The sequence below is a fragment of the Lutra lutra genome, chromosome 17 (genome assembly GCF_902655055.1).
Source record: "Lutra lutra chromosome 17, mLutLut1.2, whole genome shotgun sequence".
In the NCBI taxonomy this organism is placed as follows: Eukaryota; Metazoa; Chordata; class Mammalia; order Carnivora; family Mustelidae; genus Lutra; species Lutra lutra.
The window spans coordinates 45143464-45166394 of NC_062294.1; the positions used below are offsets into that span (position 1 = coordinate 45143464).

The window sequence follows — 22931 nt, forward strand, 5'->3', positions numbered from 1 at the left end:
CACCATAAACACATTTTCATCTGCATTTTGGAGCCTCCGCTATCCCCCCTCTCTGTAGGACCTCCATTGAAAACCAGCAAAAAATCGACTGATGTCCATTACCCAGTAACACTGTATCTATGACCCTTCCATTAAATCCTGGTAGTATTTGCTTTTCCCCTATTGGTCCTCACTAACATAATGCTGATTCCCCATTGCTTCATGAGGGCCCTGTGTGGCTACTGCAAGTACTCCAGCATTACTTCTCCACATCCCCACTGTTTGCATGGACAGAAGGGTTGAGGATGAGTTCCTAGCTTCATATATCCCTCTGGGGAATTAATGGCCCAGAGTGGGCTAGAGAGGATCTAAGGGTGTCAGGAGACCACAAGCTGATCTTCCCGTGATGCAGCCAGAATAGAGAGGGCTATGGATGTGGATCCAAATCCTGCTGCCAGCACTTATCCGCTGAGGGATTCTGGGCCAACCCAGCAAACTTTCCCCCTGGGCCTCAATTGCCTCACCTATAAAATGTAATGATGGAGAATGAAGTAACTTAATGTAAGTCAGGGCTTATTAAAGGAGCAGGGCTAGTGGAGACCAATGAGGGTATCCTGTTATTGTTAATAACATTACTAGTTATATATTGACTCAAGCATCGGATCAACATCTGCATGGCTGTGCCCAAACCTCACAGAGGGAAACGTTATTTTATTTTAAGTTACTTTCAGTTATTTCTCTTTTATATGTATTATGATACTGTAGTACTGAGGTATTTTTAAAGACAAATTTAGGTATTTATATAAGATAATATTCACCCTTTTTAGTGTACAATTCTTAATTTTGACAAATGCATGCATTTATATAATCAACATCATAACCAAGACAGAGAACATTTCCTTCACTCCCCCAAATTCCTTCCTATCCCTTTTTGGGCAGTTTCTCTCCCTATTTCCAGCCTCTTGCAGTCACTAATTTGATCTCTTTCTTGTCTCTATAATAGATTTTCTTTTTTCTACCATGATATAGAAATATATGTGTATCTATATATAGATATATACATATGTTTGTATCTCCTTTTGAGCCTGACATCTCATTTTATGATGTATTTGAGATTCATCCACATGGTTGTATGAGATACAGATGGAAAATAAGGTATGAGAAGATGCTCAACATCATTAAGAAGATGCAAATTAAGACCATGATGAGATACCACTACACACTAGAATAGCTTGAAAGAATTTTTTAAATAGTACCAAAAGTTGTCAAGGATGCAAAGCAATAGAAACTTTCATGCATTGCTGCTGGAAAGGGAAAGTGGTTTATCTACTCTGAATCAAAATTTGGTTAAGTTCTTATAAAATTAACCATATACTAACCCTATGACCCAGAAAACCCACTCCTCGGTATTTAACATATAGAAATGAAAAATTACATGTGGACTGAAATGTCCACAGAAACTATATTCAGGGGCACGTGGGTGGCTCAGTTAGTTAAGCGGCTGCCTTAAGTCATGATTCCAGGGTCCTGGGATCGAGCCCCACATTGGGCTCCCTGCTCAGTGGAGAGCCTGCTTCTCCTTCTCCCTCTGCCTGCCGCTCTGCCTACTTGTGCTCTCTCTATCTCTGTCAAGTAAATAAAATCTTAAAAAAAAGAACCCAACTGTATTCAGTTGCCAAAAGATTGGAAACAACCCAAATATCATCAGTGGGTGAATAATTCAACAAATTGTAGGACATCTATACAATGGGATACTACTTACCCATAAAAGGGAATGATTTATTGACACAAGCTACAATGTGGATGAATCTCAAAAGTATTATGTTTTACCATGTGATAATTTAAATTATATTTGATAAAAGATTATTAGATATTAGATTATAAATAGGTTTGTATAATTTTATATGTGCATATCATTACATACTATAGTAATATTGTATATTTATGATATATAGCAATAATATTTATTGTATCTTCCTTATAATAAAATTTATTTTATGATATATGTATTGTATGATTATTGAATTATGTAATTTTTATAATATATCAAACTTTCACATAATACTTAAGTTATTTGCATTTTTACATGTTTACATTTAATGTTTATAGTGCAGAATTGTAACTGTAATAAAAGGGAGCATATGGTCTGAAGAGCCTGCAGTTGTAGCTGGTCTATATTTTTATCATTTGTCAACAGCTCAGCACTGGCTTTTCTTAACATCAAGGAAGCTTGTTCCACTTTGCCCAGCTGTGTTCTCTGAGAGTACTCTGCTTCCCCAGTGAGAACCCCCTGACACCATCCCTCAACGATTTTATGTGAAGTAATATTTCTTGTGATCACTTTGTGTTTTGTACTGTAGTTGTGTTGCAAGTACCACCATCTGACCTGATACCAAATGGGTTTTTCGTTCACCCCTCCCCACTGGACTTTCAAAAACCTCATGATGCCCAGACTTTGTCATGTTCCTGCTGTGTCCAAGGCACCCAGTACAGCATTGGACAAAGTAGATACTCTGTATAAGGTTTTTTTAAAGATCTGTTCATTCATTTGAGAGAGGAAGAGAGCTTGCTTGAGTTGGGGGAGGAACAAAGAGAGAAACTCTTCAAGCAGACTCCCTGCTGAGCATGGAGCCTGAGGTGGGGCTCAATCCCATGATCCACTACATCATGAGCTGAACCCAAGAGTCAGATGCTCAATCAACTGAGCCACCCAAGCAACCCTCTGTTTAAGTTTGCTAAATAGAAGAATGAATGATAGTAATAGCACCAAGGCTGACCAAATGCCCCACACCAAATGAGCTAAAATCATGGCTGGTTTGCCGGGGGGCAGTAAGGGAGGAAGGGTAGGTTGGTTACCTGTCCTCTAATTCAAGATTTAATGCCCCTTCCCACACCTCAGCACATCTAAGCCCTAAGCCTTCCTCACCCAACCTCAACTACCCCATTCTTACTCTCCCCAGTATATCTGACCTATATCCTTCCCCCAGCGTCCTCAAGGTCAAGGCTCAACCTCCTGGTTGCAATGGGCAGGCCATGTAGAATGGGGAGGGACAATAGCAGGGAACGACAGGCAGGGGCCATGCTGTCAGCATCCACGCCAGCACTTATGTATCCCATCATGCCATATGGTCTGCCCTGCCTCCTCCACCAGAAGAACCACCAGCAGATATGAAACCCTGGGGACAAGAGGAAGGTGGCAGGGCTGAGGATTCACAGCTCCAGGTACCTCGCTGGACAAATAACACAATGTGTCAGCTGTTGACCCTATGGCAAAGTCAGGTTAAAACTGGATTGCCATGGGCACTTGCACTAATAGCAGGATAGGCTGAGCCCTCCACCCTCAGCCATCAGTTGGGGTACTGGCGCTGGTGTGACTATTATCTATATTATACCCTACCACACCCCACCCCACTTCCCATGCCATATATCATACCATACCATACACAATACCATACCAGTTATTAACCATTTTACTTAATTCCATAAATATACTGATTCTATTATTGAAGTATTAATTTATATAAAAATGTCTGTCATTTATTTATATTTAAATATACATTTATATTATTATTATACTATGCCTAATTATTATATATATCATGAATTATATATCATGAATCATACAAACTGATGCTAAAAAAGCCTGTATCCCTTCTTTCAGGCACCTTCAGGTCAGTGGTGTTTGCACTATATTAACACAATGATAGTGCCACCTCTAGAGGTGAAGTTTTCCCCCCTTGTGAAATGAGCTCAATTAGATTACTCCTATAGTGATGACTGTACTATTTTAATATTTATTATAATGGGCATTGCTATTAAAACAATAACTGGTGTTCTGCTTCCATCTGTGAAACACAACAATGAAGGCAGTACTTAAATACAATCATTTGAACTATATTAAGGTTATGACTATAGTTGGGGGGCCTGGCTGGCTCAGTTAGTAGAGCATGCAATGCCTGATCTCAGGATCATGAGTTCCAGGTCCATGTTGGGAGGAGAATTACTTAAGAAGATATGACTATAATTAATATCAATTCTGAGAACCCATGCTATGTTCCATTACATTCTGGAAAATGGCATGTTTATAATGCATTGCTGACTGTTCATTTCTATGTAACAAGCTACCCAAAACATCATCTTAAAAAACAAACAACAACAACAACAAAAACACAACAGGACAGTCAGCTTTAAATTAGAGCAGCTAGTTGAGGCCTGGGAAGCTTACCTCCTCTTCCTGAAAGTCCACATGTCAGGCCTTCAATAGAATGACTACAATCCATAGTGACTGTCTCCTTCTAGCACTGCTGATTACCAACATCATCAGCTAATCTTAATGATCAAAGACTCCTCCTCTACCTGCCCTACACACAAACTAAGAGTCATTTTAACTTATTTTACCTCATGTAGATGGTTCTTGGATAATAAATTCTATTAGCACCTTTCTGTCACTGTAACAAATCAAAACATGTTCCCATGCACTTCCAAATCCTCCCTAGAAGGGACATAATCTATGAGGAATCACTTAGTCAGTGATAAACTGGAGTTTATCTAATCAGAAGAATGTTTTTTATTGAGGTATAATTACCACACATTATATTAGTTTCAGATATACAACATATTGATTCGACAATTCTATACATCACTCTGTGCTTACCACAAGTGTAGTCACCATCTATCACCACACATTGTTACAGTATTACTATTCCCTAAGCTGTACTTCTTATCTGTGTGCCTTATTCATTTTACATTCTATTTCACGCCCCCCTTCTATCCCCCCTTCTGGCAACCACCAGTCTGTTCTCTGTATTTAAAAATCTGGTTGGTTGGTTGGTTGTTTTTTTTTAGATTCTACATGTAAGTGAAATCACATGGTATCTGTCTTTCTCTGACTTATTTCCCTTAATATTATACCCTCTAGGTCCATTCATGTTGTTGCAAATGACAAGATCTCATTCTTTTGTATGGCTGAGTAATATTCCATTGTATACATATCCATACCACCTCTTCTTCAGCCATTCACCCATCAGTGAATACTTGGGTTGCTTCCATATCTTGGCTACTGTAAAGCATGCTGCAATAAACATAGGGGTACATACATCTTTTTGAATTAGTGTTTTTATATTCTTTGCGTAAATACCCAGGATTGGAATTACTGGGTAACATGGTATTTGTATTTTTAATTTTTTTAGGAAATTCTATATTTTCCAGTGATTGCACCAATTTACATTCCCACCAACAAGGGTTCCCTTTTCTTGACATCCTCCCCAACACTTGTTATTTCTTGTCTTCTTGATACAAGACATTCTGACTAGTCTGAGGTGATACCTCATTGTAATTTTCAATCACATTTCCCTGATGATTACTGCTGTTGAACATCTTTTCATGTGTCTATTAGCCATCTATTTGTCTTCTTTGGAAAAAAATGTCTATTCAGGTCCTCTGCCTATTCTTTAATCAGATTGTTTTTTTGTGAACTATATAACTTCTTTATATATTCTAGGTATTAACCCTTTATCAGATATATCACTTGCAAATATCTTCTCCCATTCACTGGGTTGCCTTTTTGTTTTGTTGATGGTTCCTTTGCTGTGCAAAAGCTTTTCATTTTGGTGTAGTCTTAATAGTAGTTTATTTTGCTTTCATTTCCCTTGCCTGAGGACATATCCCTAAACATGTTGCTAACGTTGAGGTCTAAGAGATTACCACCTATGTTTTATTTTAGGAGTTTTATGGTTTCAGGTCTCATAGTCAGAAGAATTTCTAGAGATGTGCTGTTAGAGAAATATAGCAACTGGTCTCTCTGTGTAACGTTATCTTCCTGCAAGTAATTTAGAATTTGTCCTCTGAAATCATTGCCTCCTCTCATATACAGTTCTAGTTATTTAATTTCTACTCCTCGATGATAGGGGAGCAGTTAGATTTTGTCTTCTCTGTCCTTCAAACCATCACATTATTTGCCCTTCCTATAAGGGCTTCCCTGCTGAGGAACTGGACTTGACTACTAGAATACCTATACCATATACTATTTTTTTACTCATAAGCAGACCTTTCTAAGTCAGACATAATCTCTTCAGAGCTAAGGAATGAGCCATGAGAAACTATGAGGGACCGGGGGGAACAAAAGGATATCTCTCAGTGGATGAAATCACAATCACAGGAGTAAGAGCCATTGCAGATAATACCCCAATACATCAGTGAGAAGTCAACACCTTTCAATCATCTGAAATCTCCCCCTCAAAATCCTAAGGCCTATGCTGGAAAGATCTAAGTTATAGGGAAAATGTGGTATCTTTTCAGGTTGGATCCTAACTTATAACCACCTACGCTTTGTGTGCTTTTCTTTGCTTATATTTTCTCACATTCGCAAAAGGGGGAGTACACTTTTCCCCCAATGATTACCCTTTCACCTGTATTTGTCCTTAGTTTTCAGTAGTTTGACTATGATGAACCTAGGCATTTTTTTTTCCCACTTGGGTTTCTTGGGGATTCTTGAATCTATAAAATTTGTGTTCTCACCTCTTAATAATTTTCATACAGATCTGTAAAAATTTCACCTATTATTACTTCAAAAATTTTTTACATTATCCTACAGGTAACTGAGGAGAGTACTCTCTTTTAAAAAAATCTTTTTTCTCTGTTCTTCAGTTTAGACAACTTATATTGATCCATAAGTTCACTGACTTTCTTTTGTCTTTTCCTGGCAAAGCCTATCTGCTGGCAAGCCCATTCAATGATGTATTTTCAAATCAAATTTTCAAATTTTTTGCTCTAGAGATTTATTAGGTTCTTTTTAATACATTCTCTTTCTACCCTACCTGTTCATTCATTATAAGCATATTTTACATCCTTGAGCATAAATACAATGGGTGTTTTAAAAAGCCTTTAAACACTCTGTAATTTAGCATAAATCTGCTAATTCTACCAACTGGGCCTTTTGGGGTTGGTCTCCAACAATTTCCTTTCCCTTTAAGTATGGGCAACATCTTATTTTATGATGTTGTCCATACTTAAATTTTATGTCACAATTTTGCATTATATCCTTGACATTGTAAATGACGTTTTAAAGACTCTGGATTTTGCTATAATCATCTGAAAGATGTTGAATTTTTTTATTTGCTTGTACAACTTTGTGGGACTTGAACTCAAACTCTCTCCTTAGTGTAAGAATCTGAATTCTCTTTTAGTATTAGCTGAGCTATAAAAAGTCAGCCCCGGGGCGCCTGGGTGGCTCAGTGGGTTAAAGCCTCTGCCTTCGGCTCAGGTCATGGTCCCAGGGTCCTGGGATTGAGCCCCACATCAGGCTCTCTGCTCAACGGGGAGCCTGCTTCCTCCTCTCTCTCTGCCTATCTCCTCTGCCTACTTATAATCTCTGTCTGTCAAAAAAAAAAAAAAAAAAAAAAAGTCAGCCCCACACATACATAGTTCAGGAGTCATTCAGAGATTTGGACAGTTTCTACAAAGAATTTGGCCCTGCTCTTTCTCCTTTGAAGAGTTCTTTCCCTTTTCCTCCCCCCTATTTTCCTGCTATTGCAGTCCTGCTAAAAGACAGCCTGTAGTTCTTGAAACTGGTTATAACTGCTGATTTTTAGCTGACTTATATGGCACTGCCTAGGACCTGCCCTCTGGTGAAAAGTTGATTATTTAATTGTAGAAGGCTATCAGTCAGTCTTGTCTGATAATTATTATTTCATGCATTCCCAACAGTGTGACAATACTCCTAACGGGGCAAAAATTGGTTCTTGGAGGATTAAAAAAAAATCTTAAGATGGCTTCTGGTTTGTGGCCCTTCAAAGCAGCATAGTACATACAAAGATACATATCTGTTCTATTTCATAGGGATAGGGCTAATGATCAGGGGCAAAATATCTTTAAAAGGCTTCTGGGGGAAATAATGAAAAAAGATGGAGGAAAAAAGAATTGATAAGTTATATATATTCTTTAGGATTTTCTATGAAAATGATCATATCTGTAAATAATGACACCTTCTTCTTTCAAATCACTGCACCTTTTTTTTCTTGCCCTAGTGAATTAGTAAGAATCTCAATTAAAATAACAAATTTTGATAGCAAGTATCTTTGTCTTGGACTCCTGGCTGGCTCAGTGGGTTAAAGCCTCTGCCTTCAGCTCAGGTCATGATCTCAGGGTCCTGGGATGGAGGCCTACATCAGGCTCTCTGCTCAGCAGGTAGCCTGCTTCCCCCTCCTCTCTCTCTGCCTGCTTCTCTGCCTACTTGTGACCTCTGTCTGTCAAATTTTTTTTTTTTTAAATTCTATTAAGAAAAATATCTTTGTCTCATTCTTAGATACCAATGGAAAGGTTTCACCATTAAGAAGGCTGTTTTCTCTAGGAACTTTATACATACCTTTATGTGACTGAGGGAAGTTCCCATTTTTTGTCTTTGCTGAAAGATAAATTCTATGAAATGTCTTTTCTCCATCTATTCATGTGAGAATATATGATGATTCTACTTCATTACATTAATGTAAATTACACTGATTTTCAAATGTTAAACCTACTTGCATTCTGACAGTATTTCAAATTAAGTCATGATATATTATCCTTTTCATATACTGCAAGATTTATTATATTGTTTTGTATATTTGTTTTCATCAGAGAGATACCTATAAATTTCCTTTCTCTTGCATGCCCTTATAAAGTTTCAGTATCCATATTTGCTTCACTCCATAAAATAAATTGGAGTGTGTTCCAACATTTATCAATTCTCTTGAGACTGTATGAGTGGGGTTTTCTCCTTAAATCATTGGTAGAATGAAGTCACATGAGACTGAACTGTCTATCGTAAAGGCTTATAGTAATGGATTCAATTTCATTACTAGGTATAGGACGCTTCACATTGCCTGTTATCCCCCAGCAAAGCTGATTTACTGTGTATTACTAGGAATTTGTCTGTTTCATATAAGTTTTCAAATGTATTGGTATAAACTCTGTATGAAATCCTTTCATTGGGGCGCCTGGGTGGCTCAGTGGATTAAGCCGCTGCCTTCGGCTCAGGTCATGATCTCAGGGTCCTGGGATCGAGTCCCGCATCGGGCTCTCTGCTCAGCAGGGTGCCTGCTTCCCTCTCTCTCTCTCTCTCTGCCTGTCTCTCCGTCTACTTGTGATCTCTCTCTGTCAAATAAATAAATAAAATCTTAAAAAAAAAATAAAAATTAAAAAAAAAAAAAAGAAATCCTTTCATTATCTTTTTAATGTCTACAGGATTCAGAGCGACCCAATTTTCATTCCTAACTTGTTTTCTCTCTCACTCTCTCTCTCTGTTCATCTGACGGAAATGGAAAAGTAAGTGTGGCATATTTATACAAGGAAAAATAAATGTAGCATTTTCACACAAAAATGAGTAATAAATGACGTGGGAAGCAAAGGCAAAAGAAAAAGTTAAATTTCTTACTGCCTACAGTCCATTGACAAGACCTTGAAACAGGTTAAGTGATCTTCCTCTAGGAGCTCAGCTACCTCGATGTTGACACTTTGCTAAGGGCAAAAGGCAATCTTAGTCCAATGCCCCAGAATCCTTTAAGTCTTATTTAACATATAAAAATTCCTTTGGTAACTTCTTTTATCTCTTATCCCACCCCCCAAGATATATGCTGGAAATCATCATCAAAGCATATGGCCCACTGATATACATCTGAAGGGTCTTATGACTAAGATTTTATTAGATAATAATAAATGACCTTTTCCTAACAATAGCCAGCCTCCTCAAGATTCTGGAAACCTTGGGGCGCCTGGGTGGCTCAGTGGGTTAAGCCTCTACCTTCGGCTCAGGTCATGATCTCAGGGTCCTGGGATCAAGCCCTACATCAGACTCTCTGCTTCCCCCTCTCTCTGTCTGCCTCTCTGCCTACTTGTGATCTCTGTGTCATATAAATAAATAAAATCTTCAAAAAAAATTCTGGAAACCTTGCTTCCAAAATTCCTTAGAGACTTATGCTATCCCTAACTCCCTCCCAACTTGAAAGCATATAATCAGTCACTCCTCATAACCCAAGTGCAGCTTTTTCTGCCCATGGGTCCCCATGCTTTAATAAAACCATCTTTTTACACCGAAGATATCTCAAGAATTCTTTCTTGGCCATCAGCTCCAAATTCCAACACTTCCTACATCAATAAATAACCCAGAACTACATAAAAAAACATGCAATCAGTGAATCACACAAACAATGTTGGTCAAGAGAATTCAGACGCAAGAGTATATACTGTGTAATTCCACTGATCTAAAATTTAAAAATTGCCAAATCAATCTTTGTTGTTAAGAGATTTGGACAGTGATCATTCTTGGTGAATGAGAAAGAAAACAGAAGAGAACATGAAGACATACTTTGGGATGCTGGTAATGTCCTGTTCCTTGATCTGGATAGCAGTTAAATAAATGGATGTGTTCAGTTTCTGAAAATCCATCCAGCAGTACTTAGGCTATATGTGCTTTTAGGTATGTATGTATGTTATATATCAAAGAAGTTACTATTAAAAAATAGGAGGGCGTCTGCTTTTTTGCTCCAAAATGGAAAGAGCTTGTAAGTGATCACTACTGTCCTCACAGCAAGGAAAAAGATAAGATAACTGAAAATTAATAATTCTTATTTCCCTCAGAGAATTGAGGTCACAGGGAAAAAAAAAATGGTCTGAGAACTGGAGAGCTAGGCAAAGAAAATCACAGAGAACCTGAAGGAGAAGCTGTTATAGTCAGGGACTGGTAGGAACTGATGAACTGCTGGAAACTGAGTGCGGACCAGCTTGACAGTTAAAAACTCCTATAGGACCCCACTTTCTTGAGTTTGACCTCTAAGAACATCACCACTTTCTCAGAATGAAGATCAGAAGAAATTCCCCTCAGGCTTTTAGGAGGGGGAGGGGAAAATAACTGTTTTGAAATATTTTAGTCTGTTATCCACCTGCCCTCAAGGGAAACTAATTTACCAGAGACTAACCAATGTTGAGGAAGGGAAATTCCCAGCCCCCTCTAGCCCTCCTGTGTCACCTAACTAGTTGAGGGAGGAAAGGACCTGAGAAGAACTTGTGCAGGTCACAGCTCAGGGTGGAAAGCAAACTGAGAGACTAAGACCTAAAATTCTTCACCACTCCTACATCTCCTCTACATCAACAGGATTCTTGTATAAAAACAGGGTTAGAGCTGAAAAAAGAAAAACCCACGATCATCTTAATAGATCAGAAAATTATGTAGCAAGATTCAAAGCCCTTTCATCATAAAAACATTAAACAAAATCCTTGTTAGTTATTTTGTGGATATCGACAGACTGATACTAAAGCCTGTATGGGAGGCAAAAGACAAGAATATCCAACACTATTGAACTAAGTCGGGGGTCTGACAAAATAATCATCCATTCAAATCTTTATAACATTTCCCTCTTTGGTTATGCTTGGGAACGCTATTCCTAAACCAATATTACGAAACCTATACAATATTATCACCAGGTCACTTTTACATTTAATTATTCTGTCAGCGTCGAATATATCCTAGTGTAAAGTATTAATATTACTTCACTCCCACTCACCGTTACTAAATGTAGCTAACACAGTGTATTGAGAAATCCAGCCCATTCCCCGCAGTACCAAAAGTTACTCCCAAGTATGTTATCAATACCAGGCTGCAGCTAACTACCTTAGGAAACACAGCACCAGAGCCCCCGCCATGGCCCTGGGGACCGCACCGGTGACCCTACCTTGCGGCTGACACCCACAGGCCTGAGGCTTTGGACAGCCTGGGCCAGTTCGGGACGGCCCTTCCCTGCCTTCTAGCCTGATCTGGACCACCAGGACGCGTGCACCGCGCCCTCTTCTGTTTCTTCTGTACTCCTCAGAGCGACAACTCTCGGGTGTCCGCGGAGGGACGTCCTGGTGGCCAACTAGCGCTCTAGAGAGGCTTCTGGGATTCGGGCTACTTTTCCCACAAGCCACAGCGGCCACGGACCTTCAGGCTCGAACTACATTTCCCAGAGGGCAGCGGTCACAGCGGATCTTTGGGTTCCCTTCCATTTTCGCGCTGTTCTCGCGCTGCGCACGGTGAGTTGAACTCATCTCAGGATGTAAGCGGCGCGGGGTTCCGACAGGCTGGGCTCTGAACAACCTAGTTGATCGGGGGTGGAGGAAGAAGCTTTCAAAGCGTGGAAGCCGGTAGTAGGGGCGACCTGGTGTTACCGTGATCTCAGGCCTGCGGTTCAAGCACCATAGAGGAGGGTGGTGGGTGTCTGTGATGGGCAGCGGGGGTAGAAGCGCGCGCGCGCGCCGAGATGTAACAGTGGGTGCGGTGCGACTGTGAAATGAGGGTGAGACAAGTGCGCGTGAGACATGTGCACATGTAATATGCATTTGGTTGCATGTCTTTTACCTGTGCGGCGATTGCTGTGGCTCTGTTGTGTCATTGTCCCTGGCTCTAGGTTCCCTGCTGCGTCCTTCGTCTTCTCTCCTCTCAGCTACTTGTGGCTGCCACAGAGGAACGGCTTTAAAAAACGAAATTGGAGGTTGGGAACGCCTTGGAAATTCCTTACTTGGGAGCTCTGAGGAGCAGCCACGTGTCTCAGAACCACGGCGTTCCCAGAGATCTGACCGCAGGAACTTGCTGTAAACCTTACACAGATTACACGCTGCCCTACTTCTATCTGTTTGTGTGACCAGGGCGGGCGTGGACCTAGAGAATGTTGTACAACGAAGTCATTCTGTGCTCCAAGAAAAACCCGGCGTCCTATGACTCCCTACCTGGTCCTGCCATTCCCCGAAAGAAGGAACCTGATAAGGAAAATTGTTACATCCCCCAAAATCAGTGTTTGGGCTAGTTTTTCTTTCATAAAATTATTGGTTTTAGGGTATGCTTCCCTTTGAAATGTAATCCCGATCTGCTTTCTTCCCAGTGGATGTTGGGTACTATTATGGTAAACCTCGTTAACATTCTCATGTTCATTGGGTTGTCATTCACATCCTCCTGTGTATTCTGTTAGAACCCAAAAAGATTCAGATTTTTTGGGTCTAGAATCAAGGACATTTTCCTGTTTTTGATGATGTGAAAAATTAATGTTCAGGGTTATGGAAATGTTTAATGATTAACCCATATGGTTGAATATTATGCAGCTGATAAGATAATGTTTATACAGGGGCACCTGGGTGGCACCTTTGGTTAAGTGTCCCACTCTTGGTTTTGGCTCAGGTCATGATCTGGGAGTGGTAAGATGGAACCTCTAGTACAGCTTCCCACTCAGCAGGGAGTCTGCTTGGGATCCTCTTTCTTTCCCTCTGTCCCTCCCTCATCATGTGCATGCTCTCTCTCTAAAATAAATCTTTAAAAAAAAAAGGATTATGTTTATAAAGAGTTAGACTTCAGGAAAATGTACACTCTATAATGTTAAGTAATACTCATATCTATCAACCGTAATACCCTGGAAAAAGTTTAATTATATATGAATCTCACTTAAGAAGTTATTACTATAAGAAATTTTTCAAGAAGTGCATCATGAAGTAATATTTCAATTGTTTATTGAGGAAGAGTAGTGGTGTAGCTACATTTATCAAGCATCTGTTGTGTACCAAACACTCTTGTACCTTTATTACATTCTGTGATGCAATCTGCAAGTACCACTTACTTGTATTGTGTTCATTTTCAGTAGGATCTTGGTAATGAAAGTGTTGGGTAGCTATAACCAAAGGATATCTAAAGATTGTAGGGGTAATTTGTTTCCCTTGTAATACTTTCTCACATCATGCATAGAGTTCAGGTTTCATAAATACAAGAATGAACAACCTGTTCTTTATTTTTTCTTTATGCTTTTTTTAAGGTTTTATTTATTTATTGAGAGAATGAGAGGGAGAGAGAGAATCTCAAGCAGATTCCACATTGAAGGCAGCGCCCTACCCAGGGCTTGATCTTACGACTTGGGATCAGGACCAGAGCTGAAATCAAGAGTCAGTTGCTCAACTGACTGAGCCAGGCTCTATTTTAACATTTGTTATATGTTGAAATGTCTTTGAAATATTTTGAAATACCTTATATTGTGGTGATGGCATTAATGAAGGCGTGTTGTAAAAATGCAGTACCCTAAGGAACTTCTGATAAATATAAAATACTCACCACCATTATTTTACCACCACCCAGAGATAAGCTATTAATATTTTTTCCATTTAGCATATGTGTATTGCTTTGAAGAGTATGATCACATTAATTAAGTCTAAGAGTCAAACCATAAAGAAATAAGAATCTGAGTTTGAAAAAAGAGTCCATGAGTTTTATTATATGTGCATGTGAGTGGAAGAGAGAAGTAACAATTTCTGGTTTGAAAAACATTTCAGATATTTACATCTTTTAGATAATAGAAATAACCATTAAGTTAATTACCAGGGCAGCAAGTATCAAATAGACAGTCTTTCAGAGTTAGATTTTTCTTTAAAGATTTTTTTTTTTTTTTTTACTTTTTAAAAATCTCTACACCCAATATAGGGCTCCAACTCAACCCTGAGATCAAGAGTCTCATACTTAGGGTGCCTGGGTGGCTCAGTTAAGCATCAGACTATTGATTTCAGCTCAGGTCATGATCTCAGGGTTGTGGGATCGAGCTCTTCATAGGGCTTCTCGCTGAGTGTGGAATCTGCTTGGGGTTCTCTCCCTCTGCCCCTACCCCCTATTTTCTGCTCTCTCTTCTCTCTCCTCTCTCTCTTTCTCTTAAAAAAAAGTTAAAAAGTCCTGTGCTCTACCAACTGAGCCAGCCAGGCACCCCCAGAGTTAGAGTTTTTTTTTTTTTTTAAGATTTTATTTATTTATTTGTCAAAGAGAGAGAGAGATCACAAGTAGGCCGAGAGGCAGGCAGAGGCAGAGGGAGAAGCAGGTTCCCTGCCGAGCAAGGAGCCCGATGTGGGACTTGATCCCAGGATGCTGGGATCATGACCTGAGCCAAAGACAGCCGCTTAACCAACTGAGCCACCCAGGCATCCCAGAGTTAGAGTTTTAAAAAGAGATTTAAGATTGGTTTTACAAAACTTTCCAATAACAACTGATTTTTTGGGTCTTTTCCAAATAACATTTCCAACTATGGTCTGTAATAAGAGAAAAGAACTAATAATTTTACTTATTCACATTTCTTTCATGGATTAAAAGTATTGAACCTCTCATTAATGTTCTCACTTTATGAGATACCTAATCAGATTAGATTCTTTGAAAAAATGTCTTTTTTTTTGCTGCTGCAGTTGGGAGAAGGTAAATTTCCTCTTCTTCTTTCCTAGATACTCTTAGTATCTTATTAATAAGAAATACAGTCTTGGGACACCTGGGTGACTCAGTTGGTTAAGTGGCCGCCTTCGGCTCAGGTCATGATCCCAGCATCCTGGGATCGAGCCCCACATCGGGCTCCTTGCTTGGCGGGGAACCTGCTTCTCCCTCTGCCTCTGCCTGCCACTCTGTTTGTGCTCGCTCGCTCTCTCTCTCTCTCTCAAACAAGTAAACAAATAAAATCTTAAAAAAAAAAAAAAGAAAAAAGAAAAAAAGAAATACAGTCTTGAACCAACGTCCTCATTTTTTTGTGTGTAAGTGTTATAAGAGCGGAACTGAGAAGCACAACTTTAAAAAGGAGATTTTAGAATTGTTTCTTTTGCAATAATCAATTAGAGAAAAATGAGAAATTAGAGAAAATTAGAGAAAATGAAATCAGTAAAATAACTAACATATTAATATAGTATTACAGCATACTTTTAGGCTTTTATAGAGATTATCTTTCTCCAAAATATTCATACTCTGGATTTTACTGATGAAAAACCAGGGTAATCAAATCTCATGGACTCTAAGAACATTTCCATATTTAGAAAATCTGAACACAGATTAAATTCAGCAGGATGCCATTCCTACATTATGTGTATTTATTAGCCTGGACCAGCATCATCACAATTAATAATGGTAAATATGCCATCATATAGTAGAACTGAATTAATTAACCTGTTACCTACTGTAAGATTTTTGTGTGGCTATTTAATTAATATAAATTCCTAGGAGTAGAATTTGGGATAAAACACTCAAACTCTTTTTTTTTTTTTTAAGATTTTATTTATTTATTTGACAGAGAGAAATCCCAAGTAGGCAGAGAGGCAGGCAGAGAGAGAGGAGGAAGCAGGCTCCCTGCTGAGCAGAAAGCCCGATGTGGGGCTCGAACCCAGGACCTGGGATCATGACCTGAGGTGAAGGCAGCGGCTTAACCCACTGAGCCACCCAGGCGCCCCAAACACTCAGACTCTTAATAAGTGCTTATGATATGCCTAACCATACAATATTAGTATTTGGGTTGATAAGAAGACTCAAATGACATGGTTACTACTTTTATGTTTCTTTTAGTAAGTAAAGTGAACACTGAATGGAAATAAATGGATCAGAGGCTACTAGAGAGATTCAGATAATGTGACGTGGGATTTTAGAAGGGAGTGATGTTATTCTGACAGTAGCTGTCACCTTACTATCAAATTATGCTGACCTAAAAAAGCACTGTGATGGCAAGGAATTTATGTGTAAATTTTTACCTTCTTTGTTAATATAATACTTTACTATAAAATACATCTTTTTAGGGGGGCGCCTGGGTGGTTTAGCGGGTTAAACCTCTGCCTTTGGCTCAGGTCATGATCTCAGGGCCTGGGATCGAGCCCCTGCAGGGAGCCTGCTTCCTCCTCTCTTTCTGCCTGCCTGTCTGCCTACTTGTGATCTCTCTGTCAAATAAATAAATAAAATCTTTTAAAAATAAAATAAAATACATCTTTTTAAAGTATATAATTTAGTAGCTTTTAATGTAGTCACAGGGTTGTATAACCAGCACCCCTATCAAAGCACCACCATTAATTATGTATAAGTACTTCATTTTTTTTTATGTGGTAAAGTATGCATAACAAAATTTGGCATTTTAACCTTTTTTTTTTAGAGGGGGGAGGAGGGAGAGAGGATCTTAAGCAGGTTCCTCGCCCACCTCGGAGCCTGCGGTGGGGCTTCATCTCACAACCCTGAGATCAATCATGACCTGAGCTGAAATCAACAATCAGAAGCATAGCCAACTGAGTCACCCAGGTGCCCCAACATTTTAACCATTTTTAAGTGCATAGTTAAGTAGCATTAAGTATATTCACATTGTTCTGCCACTGTCACCACCATTCATCTTCAGAACTTCATCTTCTCCAACTGAAACTATACCCATTAAACACTTCCCATTCCCCTCCTCCCCCCTCCCCATCCCTGACACCCACTTTCTGTCTCTCTGAGTTTGATTATTCTAAGAATCTCAGATAAGAGGAATTATACACTATTTGTCCTTTTGTGACTAACTGATTTCCCTTAGCATAATGTCTTCAAGATTCATCCACGTTATAACGAATCAAAATAACCCTCATTTTTATGGCTGCATAATATTCCCTTGCATGCATATACCTCATTTTCTTTATCTGTTTATGGACATTGGGGTTTCTTCCACTTTGGGGCTGTTATAATACAAACATTTGCATACAAGTTGTTTTGGATTTTTGTGGTGGGGAGGTGAATGTGTATTTTCTCTCCTGAAATACATACGTAAGGGTAGAATTGCTGGATCACATGGTAACTCCTACATTACTGGTTTTATTCTTATGATGTTGATGTAAGCGAAACTAATAGACTAATTCAGCAGCTTCCTGGAGGATGTGACTAACAGGGTGGGAAATAGCTCTTTGAAGAAAACTTGCAAAAGGATATAGCAGTGAAATCAGCATCAGTATTGTAAGACTATTTTCAGAGAGTTTACCCATCTTTTTAGGAGTAATCCAGTAATGAGCATACATAAAAATCAGAGAATGTTGTATTACTGGTAGCTGAAGAAAATAAGAACCATTTAGCAAAACAATCCAAATTTAATGTACTTCTCCAAGGCCAAGTAAATACTGTTTAAAAGAATGAACTGGGGGCACCTGGGTAGCTCAGAGGGTTAAGCCTTTGCCTTAGGCTCAGGTCATGATCTCAGGGTCCTGGGATTGAGCCCTACATCAGGCTCTCTGCTCAGCGCCAAGCCTGCTTCCCCCTCTCTCTCTGCCTGCCTCTCTGCCTGCTTGTGATCTCTTTCTCTGTGTCAAATAAATAAAATCTTAAAAAAAATAGTATTACTAATAATAGCACTATGCTGGACATTACATACCCATGACTCATTTATAACTGAAAGTTTGTACTTTTTGCCCATCTAAATGCATTTCTCCCACCCCACCCCCTACCCCAAACACCTCTGGCAACTACCAATCTTTTCTCCGTATTGGAGTTCGGCTTTTTTTTTTTTTTTTAAGATTTTATTTATTTATTTGAGAGACAGTGAGAGTGACAGAGAGAGAGAGAGCATGAGCACAAAGGGAGAGGGAGAAGCAAATTCCCTGCTGAGCAGAGATCTTGATACGGGGCTCGATCCTAGGACCCTGAGATCATGACCTGAGTGAGCCAAAGGCAGCCACTTAACCAACTGAGCCACCCAGGTGCTCCAGCTTTTTTTTTTTTTTTTTTTTTTTTTTTTTTAGGGGTTGGAGGATTAAATTCTGCATATAAATTGTTACTTGCCTTTCTCTAACTTACATCAATCCTGAAAGCTGTGGATGAAGGGAGGAGGAGCAGCCCAGTCTCAGGTGTGAGCAGCTTCCCCGAAAGGGAGGACTGGCCAGAAAACTGTCTGCTGAAGTATCTGCATTTCCTGGGGATTAGGGGAAGAGTTTCAATTTATCTAAAATCCTTCTAATCTTTTGCAATTAGGTGGGTTTGTATGGTCGGAGGTATAAAGTAAAATGGAATGTAGAAGCAAAACATTTAATTTCTTATATAGTAATACTAAAGCGTGCTTGCTCTCACGGGTCTCTTTTTCCTTCCCAGTTTTGGATTCTCTATTTTTCTCCAGTAGAGAAACGCCAAGGAGGACTTTTTTCATCAGTTTTTTCATCAGTTTTTGCAGCTGTCAAACTATGACATAATGTAAGATGGTGTTCCCTTCTTATTGAAATAAATGTTTTCATTACATTTCATTTCATTCCTGTGATATAAATGTTTTCATTAATTATCTGGAAACTTCCTACCAGAAAACACCCCAATCAATTATTGGTTTTCTATACCAGTGAACAATTGTTGCAGATAACCTCGTGTTCTCCTTCTGTGACCAATCTTTTCCAACCTTTATTTGGTTTATGTATATACTGGCTAGAATATTCATTATTTCTTATGAGCCTAACATATTTTAAGAGCAGGGATGGAAGAATGAAAAAAATAAAGTCCTATAAAGAAATGATTTGAGCTTCCCATGTCAGGATTGTAGCTGATGGATTAGAGATGAGGATCCCATTTGGCCAAACATGGAAAGATTCTGACATTCTCATAGGTGGGAGTTTTCTAGGTACAGGTGACAAAGCCTGGTAATAAATGGTCTCTTTCTTAGTGTAGGTTGAGATTAATGCTTTGTGAGGCCTTTAAAATTGAATAGACATGTGATTTAGAACTTGCAAATATGAGATCATGACCTGAGTGGAAATCAAGAGTCTGTTTTTTAACAGACTAAACCACCCAGGTACCCCCAACATAATTTTTTTTTTAACATGTTGCCTACTGTTACATGTTTTCAGTTATAAAAAATTCTCTGAAAAAAATTCTTCTGCATATAACTTGGGTACCTCTATTTTTATTTCCTTAAGGTAAATTTTTAATAGTGGACTTTTATATAAGAAATCAGACATTTTAAGGACCTACAATGTTGTCTTCTGACCCTGTGATATTAGCATTTGAATTGATTAAATGACCAAATGTATTTAGCCCTTCCTTCCTTTCTTTTTTTTTTTAAAGATTTTATTTATTTATTTGACAGAGACAGAGAACACAAGTAGGCAGAGCGGCAGGCAGAGGGCAGAGGGAGAGAGAGAAGCAGGCTCTCTGCTGAGCAGGGAGCCCGATATGGAACTCGATCCCAGGACCCCGGGATCACAACCCGAGCCGAAGGCAACTGCTTAACTGACTGAGCTACCCAGGTGCTCCCCCCCCCTTTTTTTTTAAAGAGAGTGAATGTACTGAGTGGGGGCGAGAGTGGGGGGACACATAGAGAGAGAATCTTAAGCAGGCTTCACACTCAGCCTGTGACAGAGTTCAGTCTCATGATCTGGAGATCATGGCCTGACCTGAAATTTAGAGTCAGACACTTAACCTACTTAGCCACCTGGGTGCCCCTTTAGCTGTTACTTTTAAATGCCAATAATCCAGCAGGATATAAACTACGAATAGGAGTTAAGTATAAATCAGTGTATAGTGAAGACCACTAAAGAGAGTCCGGTGACCTACTTTGGGAATTCATAGGAAAGTGACATTGGTTGGATTCTGGCCATTACTATAAAGTATGAACAAGTTATACTGAACCCATGGAATCTCTCTGGAGATAAGTGGGATTTATTATGTAAGCTTTTGCCTTCTGATTCTTTTTTCTCAACTGATGTTTAGATGCAAAGTGAGACTAATATGGTAAGTTGATTGGGCAGTTTTCTGGAAGACATCATGGCTAAATGTCAAGAAAAAAACCTCCCTGAGGTCAAGAAGATTTTAGAGTACTCAGAGCTTTTCTCCAAGCTCAAGAAGAGAGTGTTTTAAAATTAAATGAAGTTTTGGGGCACCTGGGTGGCTCAGTGGGTTAAGCCTCTGCCTTCAGCTCAGGTCATGATCTCAGGGTCCTGGGATCGAGCCCAGCATCAGGCTCTCTGCTCAGCAGAGATCTGAGATCTATCTCTCTGTCAAATAAATAAATAAAAATTTTTTAAAAAATAAATAAATAAAATTAAATGAAGTTTTGAGGCACCTGGGTGCCTCAGTTGGTTAAGCATCTGCTTTTGGCTCAGGTTATGATCCCAGGGTCCTGGGATTGAGTTCTACATTGGGCTCTCTGCTCAGCGGAGAGCCTGCTTGTCCCTCTCCCTCTGTCTACCACTCTACTTGTGCTCTCTCTCTCTCTCTGTCTAATAAATAAATAAAATCTTTTTTAAAAATTAAATTAAGTGAAGTCTCTACTTCTTGGATAATAGCTACTAACACATACATAAATATATGTATAGCTTTTTAAGTTAATGTATGGCCACTGTTAAAATAATTATGAAGTATATTTAAAACAAAAAGAAAACCAAGATTACACCTATAAAACAAAGTGATAGTAACAGGATTGTATAATGTAATAAAATGGATAAATTACCAACCCTTCCAATGGAAATCCTATTCCCTATCCCTTAATCTCTCTCTTTTTTTAATGATCTGATCATGTTGTACTCCTATTTTTTATCTTATTTTTCTATCAGTAATATATCTGTAATATTTTCCATGTCCTTAAATATGTTTTCCTATTTAGCATTTAATGGCTGCTTTATATTCTGTTGCCTGAATATTTAGTATTTATGTAGTCAGCTTGACTGGACTCAAAACACAGAATGTAGGCCTAAGCAGTTCCTTCTTTGTGTTCATTTCCCATATATTGACCAACTTCAGTGGACCCTGAGGCCATAAAAGCACCTCTGGTTTGGATGATGAGGCCTCTATCAGCCTTGGAAGGTGGGAGTGAAGGCAGGTGAATCCACCCATGGAAAGACTGAGCAGCTCAACCTCAGGACTAAATAAGCTTTCCCAACGTGGGATCTTGTCCATTCAGTCTCCTGCTCCTGTATTCGGGTCTGGCTTCAATGCCAGAAATGACTTTACAACCACCTTTGTGTAGTCTGGTATCCTGGGACCTGGGAGAGACCTTAGATCATCTTCTATTTTTCCTTAAATTGTTTGTGTAGTAGTGGGGGCTAATTTTACAAGAATGGGGGAACAAAAATATTTTATTGAATTAAGTCATATTGGGAACACTAAAACTTTTTTTTCTTCTCAGCTTTTTTCTCTCAGATTTTCTGGAATTTGAATATTTTTCAATGGAGGAACACCAAGGAGCACTGATCAGGTCTGACATTTCTAAAACCATGACCTGTGTAAGTTGGTTATTTCTGTCTTCTTGCAATATTATGATTTTAGTCTATGTGGGTTTTTGATTAGTTAAGCCAAAGCTTCCTACTTAAAAGGGCCTCATTCAGTTATCTGCTCTACAGTTTGTCCTAAAATTAAAAAAAAAAGATAGCAAATAGCTCAATTTCCTCCCAATGAATGTTTGTTGTCCAGTTTTTATATTTATTATCCAATTTATTCAATCCACTTCTATGCTTATTCTTCAATCAAAGGCTGTGACGGACCAGTAAAGGAGTGAAGTCCCATGAAGGAAATATTTGAATTTCCTTTATAGGTCTCTGGTTTGATGAATTAGAGGTGTTGGTCCCATTTAATTACCACAGGTAGACTTTCAAATTTTCCACAGACCTGAATTTTCTAGGCAGTTGAGATATGGATATTGGTATCAGTTGGTCTTAGTCTTAGTATGTGATGGTATCTCATGTTCTTGAGCATTGTAGAATGACTGGAAACATTTGTGTCATGCATCTTGCTAAGGAATTATTGAGAGACAAATATATCTATTTTGTGGTTGAATGTGAGCTGTTGAATTTGGGTGACATCTCTTTGATTATGGCTCATCTTCATCAGTATACAGTTAGAAAAATGTTGAGTAACTGATGAAAGATGACTATGAATGAGAATATTATCCTAAGGAGTGCAAATGTGTTGATTTCCAGAATAGATGAAAACCTTTGAAATTTTGTCCAACCGAAGTATATCCATGTCAGGAATGGATTAAGTCTGAGATATCTATAATAAAATGGATTGTGACACATCCAAAATTTATCTGTCAAAAACAAAGAAAAATGCTTATGATAAGTCCTGACAAAGGATGAACTCAGTGCTTGTAGAACTGTCAGACTTTTTTTCAAAAGCTTTTACTTAATACAGAAATTTTTATATTCAGTATGGGAGGGAAATCCCATCTTTGTTTAACTCCGAAGGGAAAATAATTTAG

The 22931-nt window shown here is 38.8% G+C and overlaps 1 protein-coding gene across 4 annotated transcripts in view; it reads left to right on the forward strand.

The window, feature by feature from the left end:
• Positions 1 to 11900: 11900 nt before the first annotated feature.
• Positions 11901 to 22931, forward strand: part of ZNF573 (zinc finger protein 573) — a 31007-nt gene continuing 19976 nt past the window's right edge. For 2 of the 4 annotated variants that reach the window (XM_047709423.1, XM_047709425.1), the window contains exons 1-3: positions 11901 to 12021; positions 12514 to 12518; positions 21874 to 21957. In XM_047709423.1, the coding sequence (XP_047565379.1) occupies positions 21901 to 21957 (57 nt within the window). In that variant the 5' untranslated portion in view covers positions 11901 to 12021; positions 12514 to 12518; positions 21874 to 21900. Of the gene's footprint in view, positions 12022 to 12510; positions 12519 to 18844; positions 18944 to 21860; positions 21958 to 22931 lie in introns of all 4 variants that reach the window. The other 2 variants (XM_047709424.1, XM_047709426.1) reach the window with 2 other exon arrangements.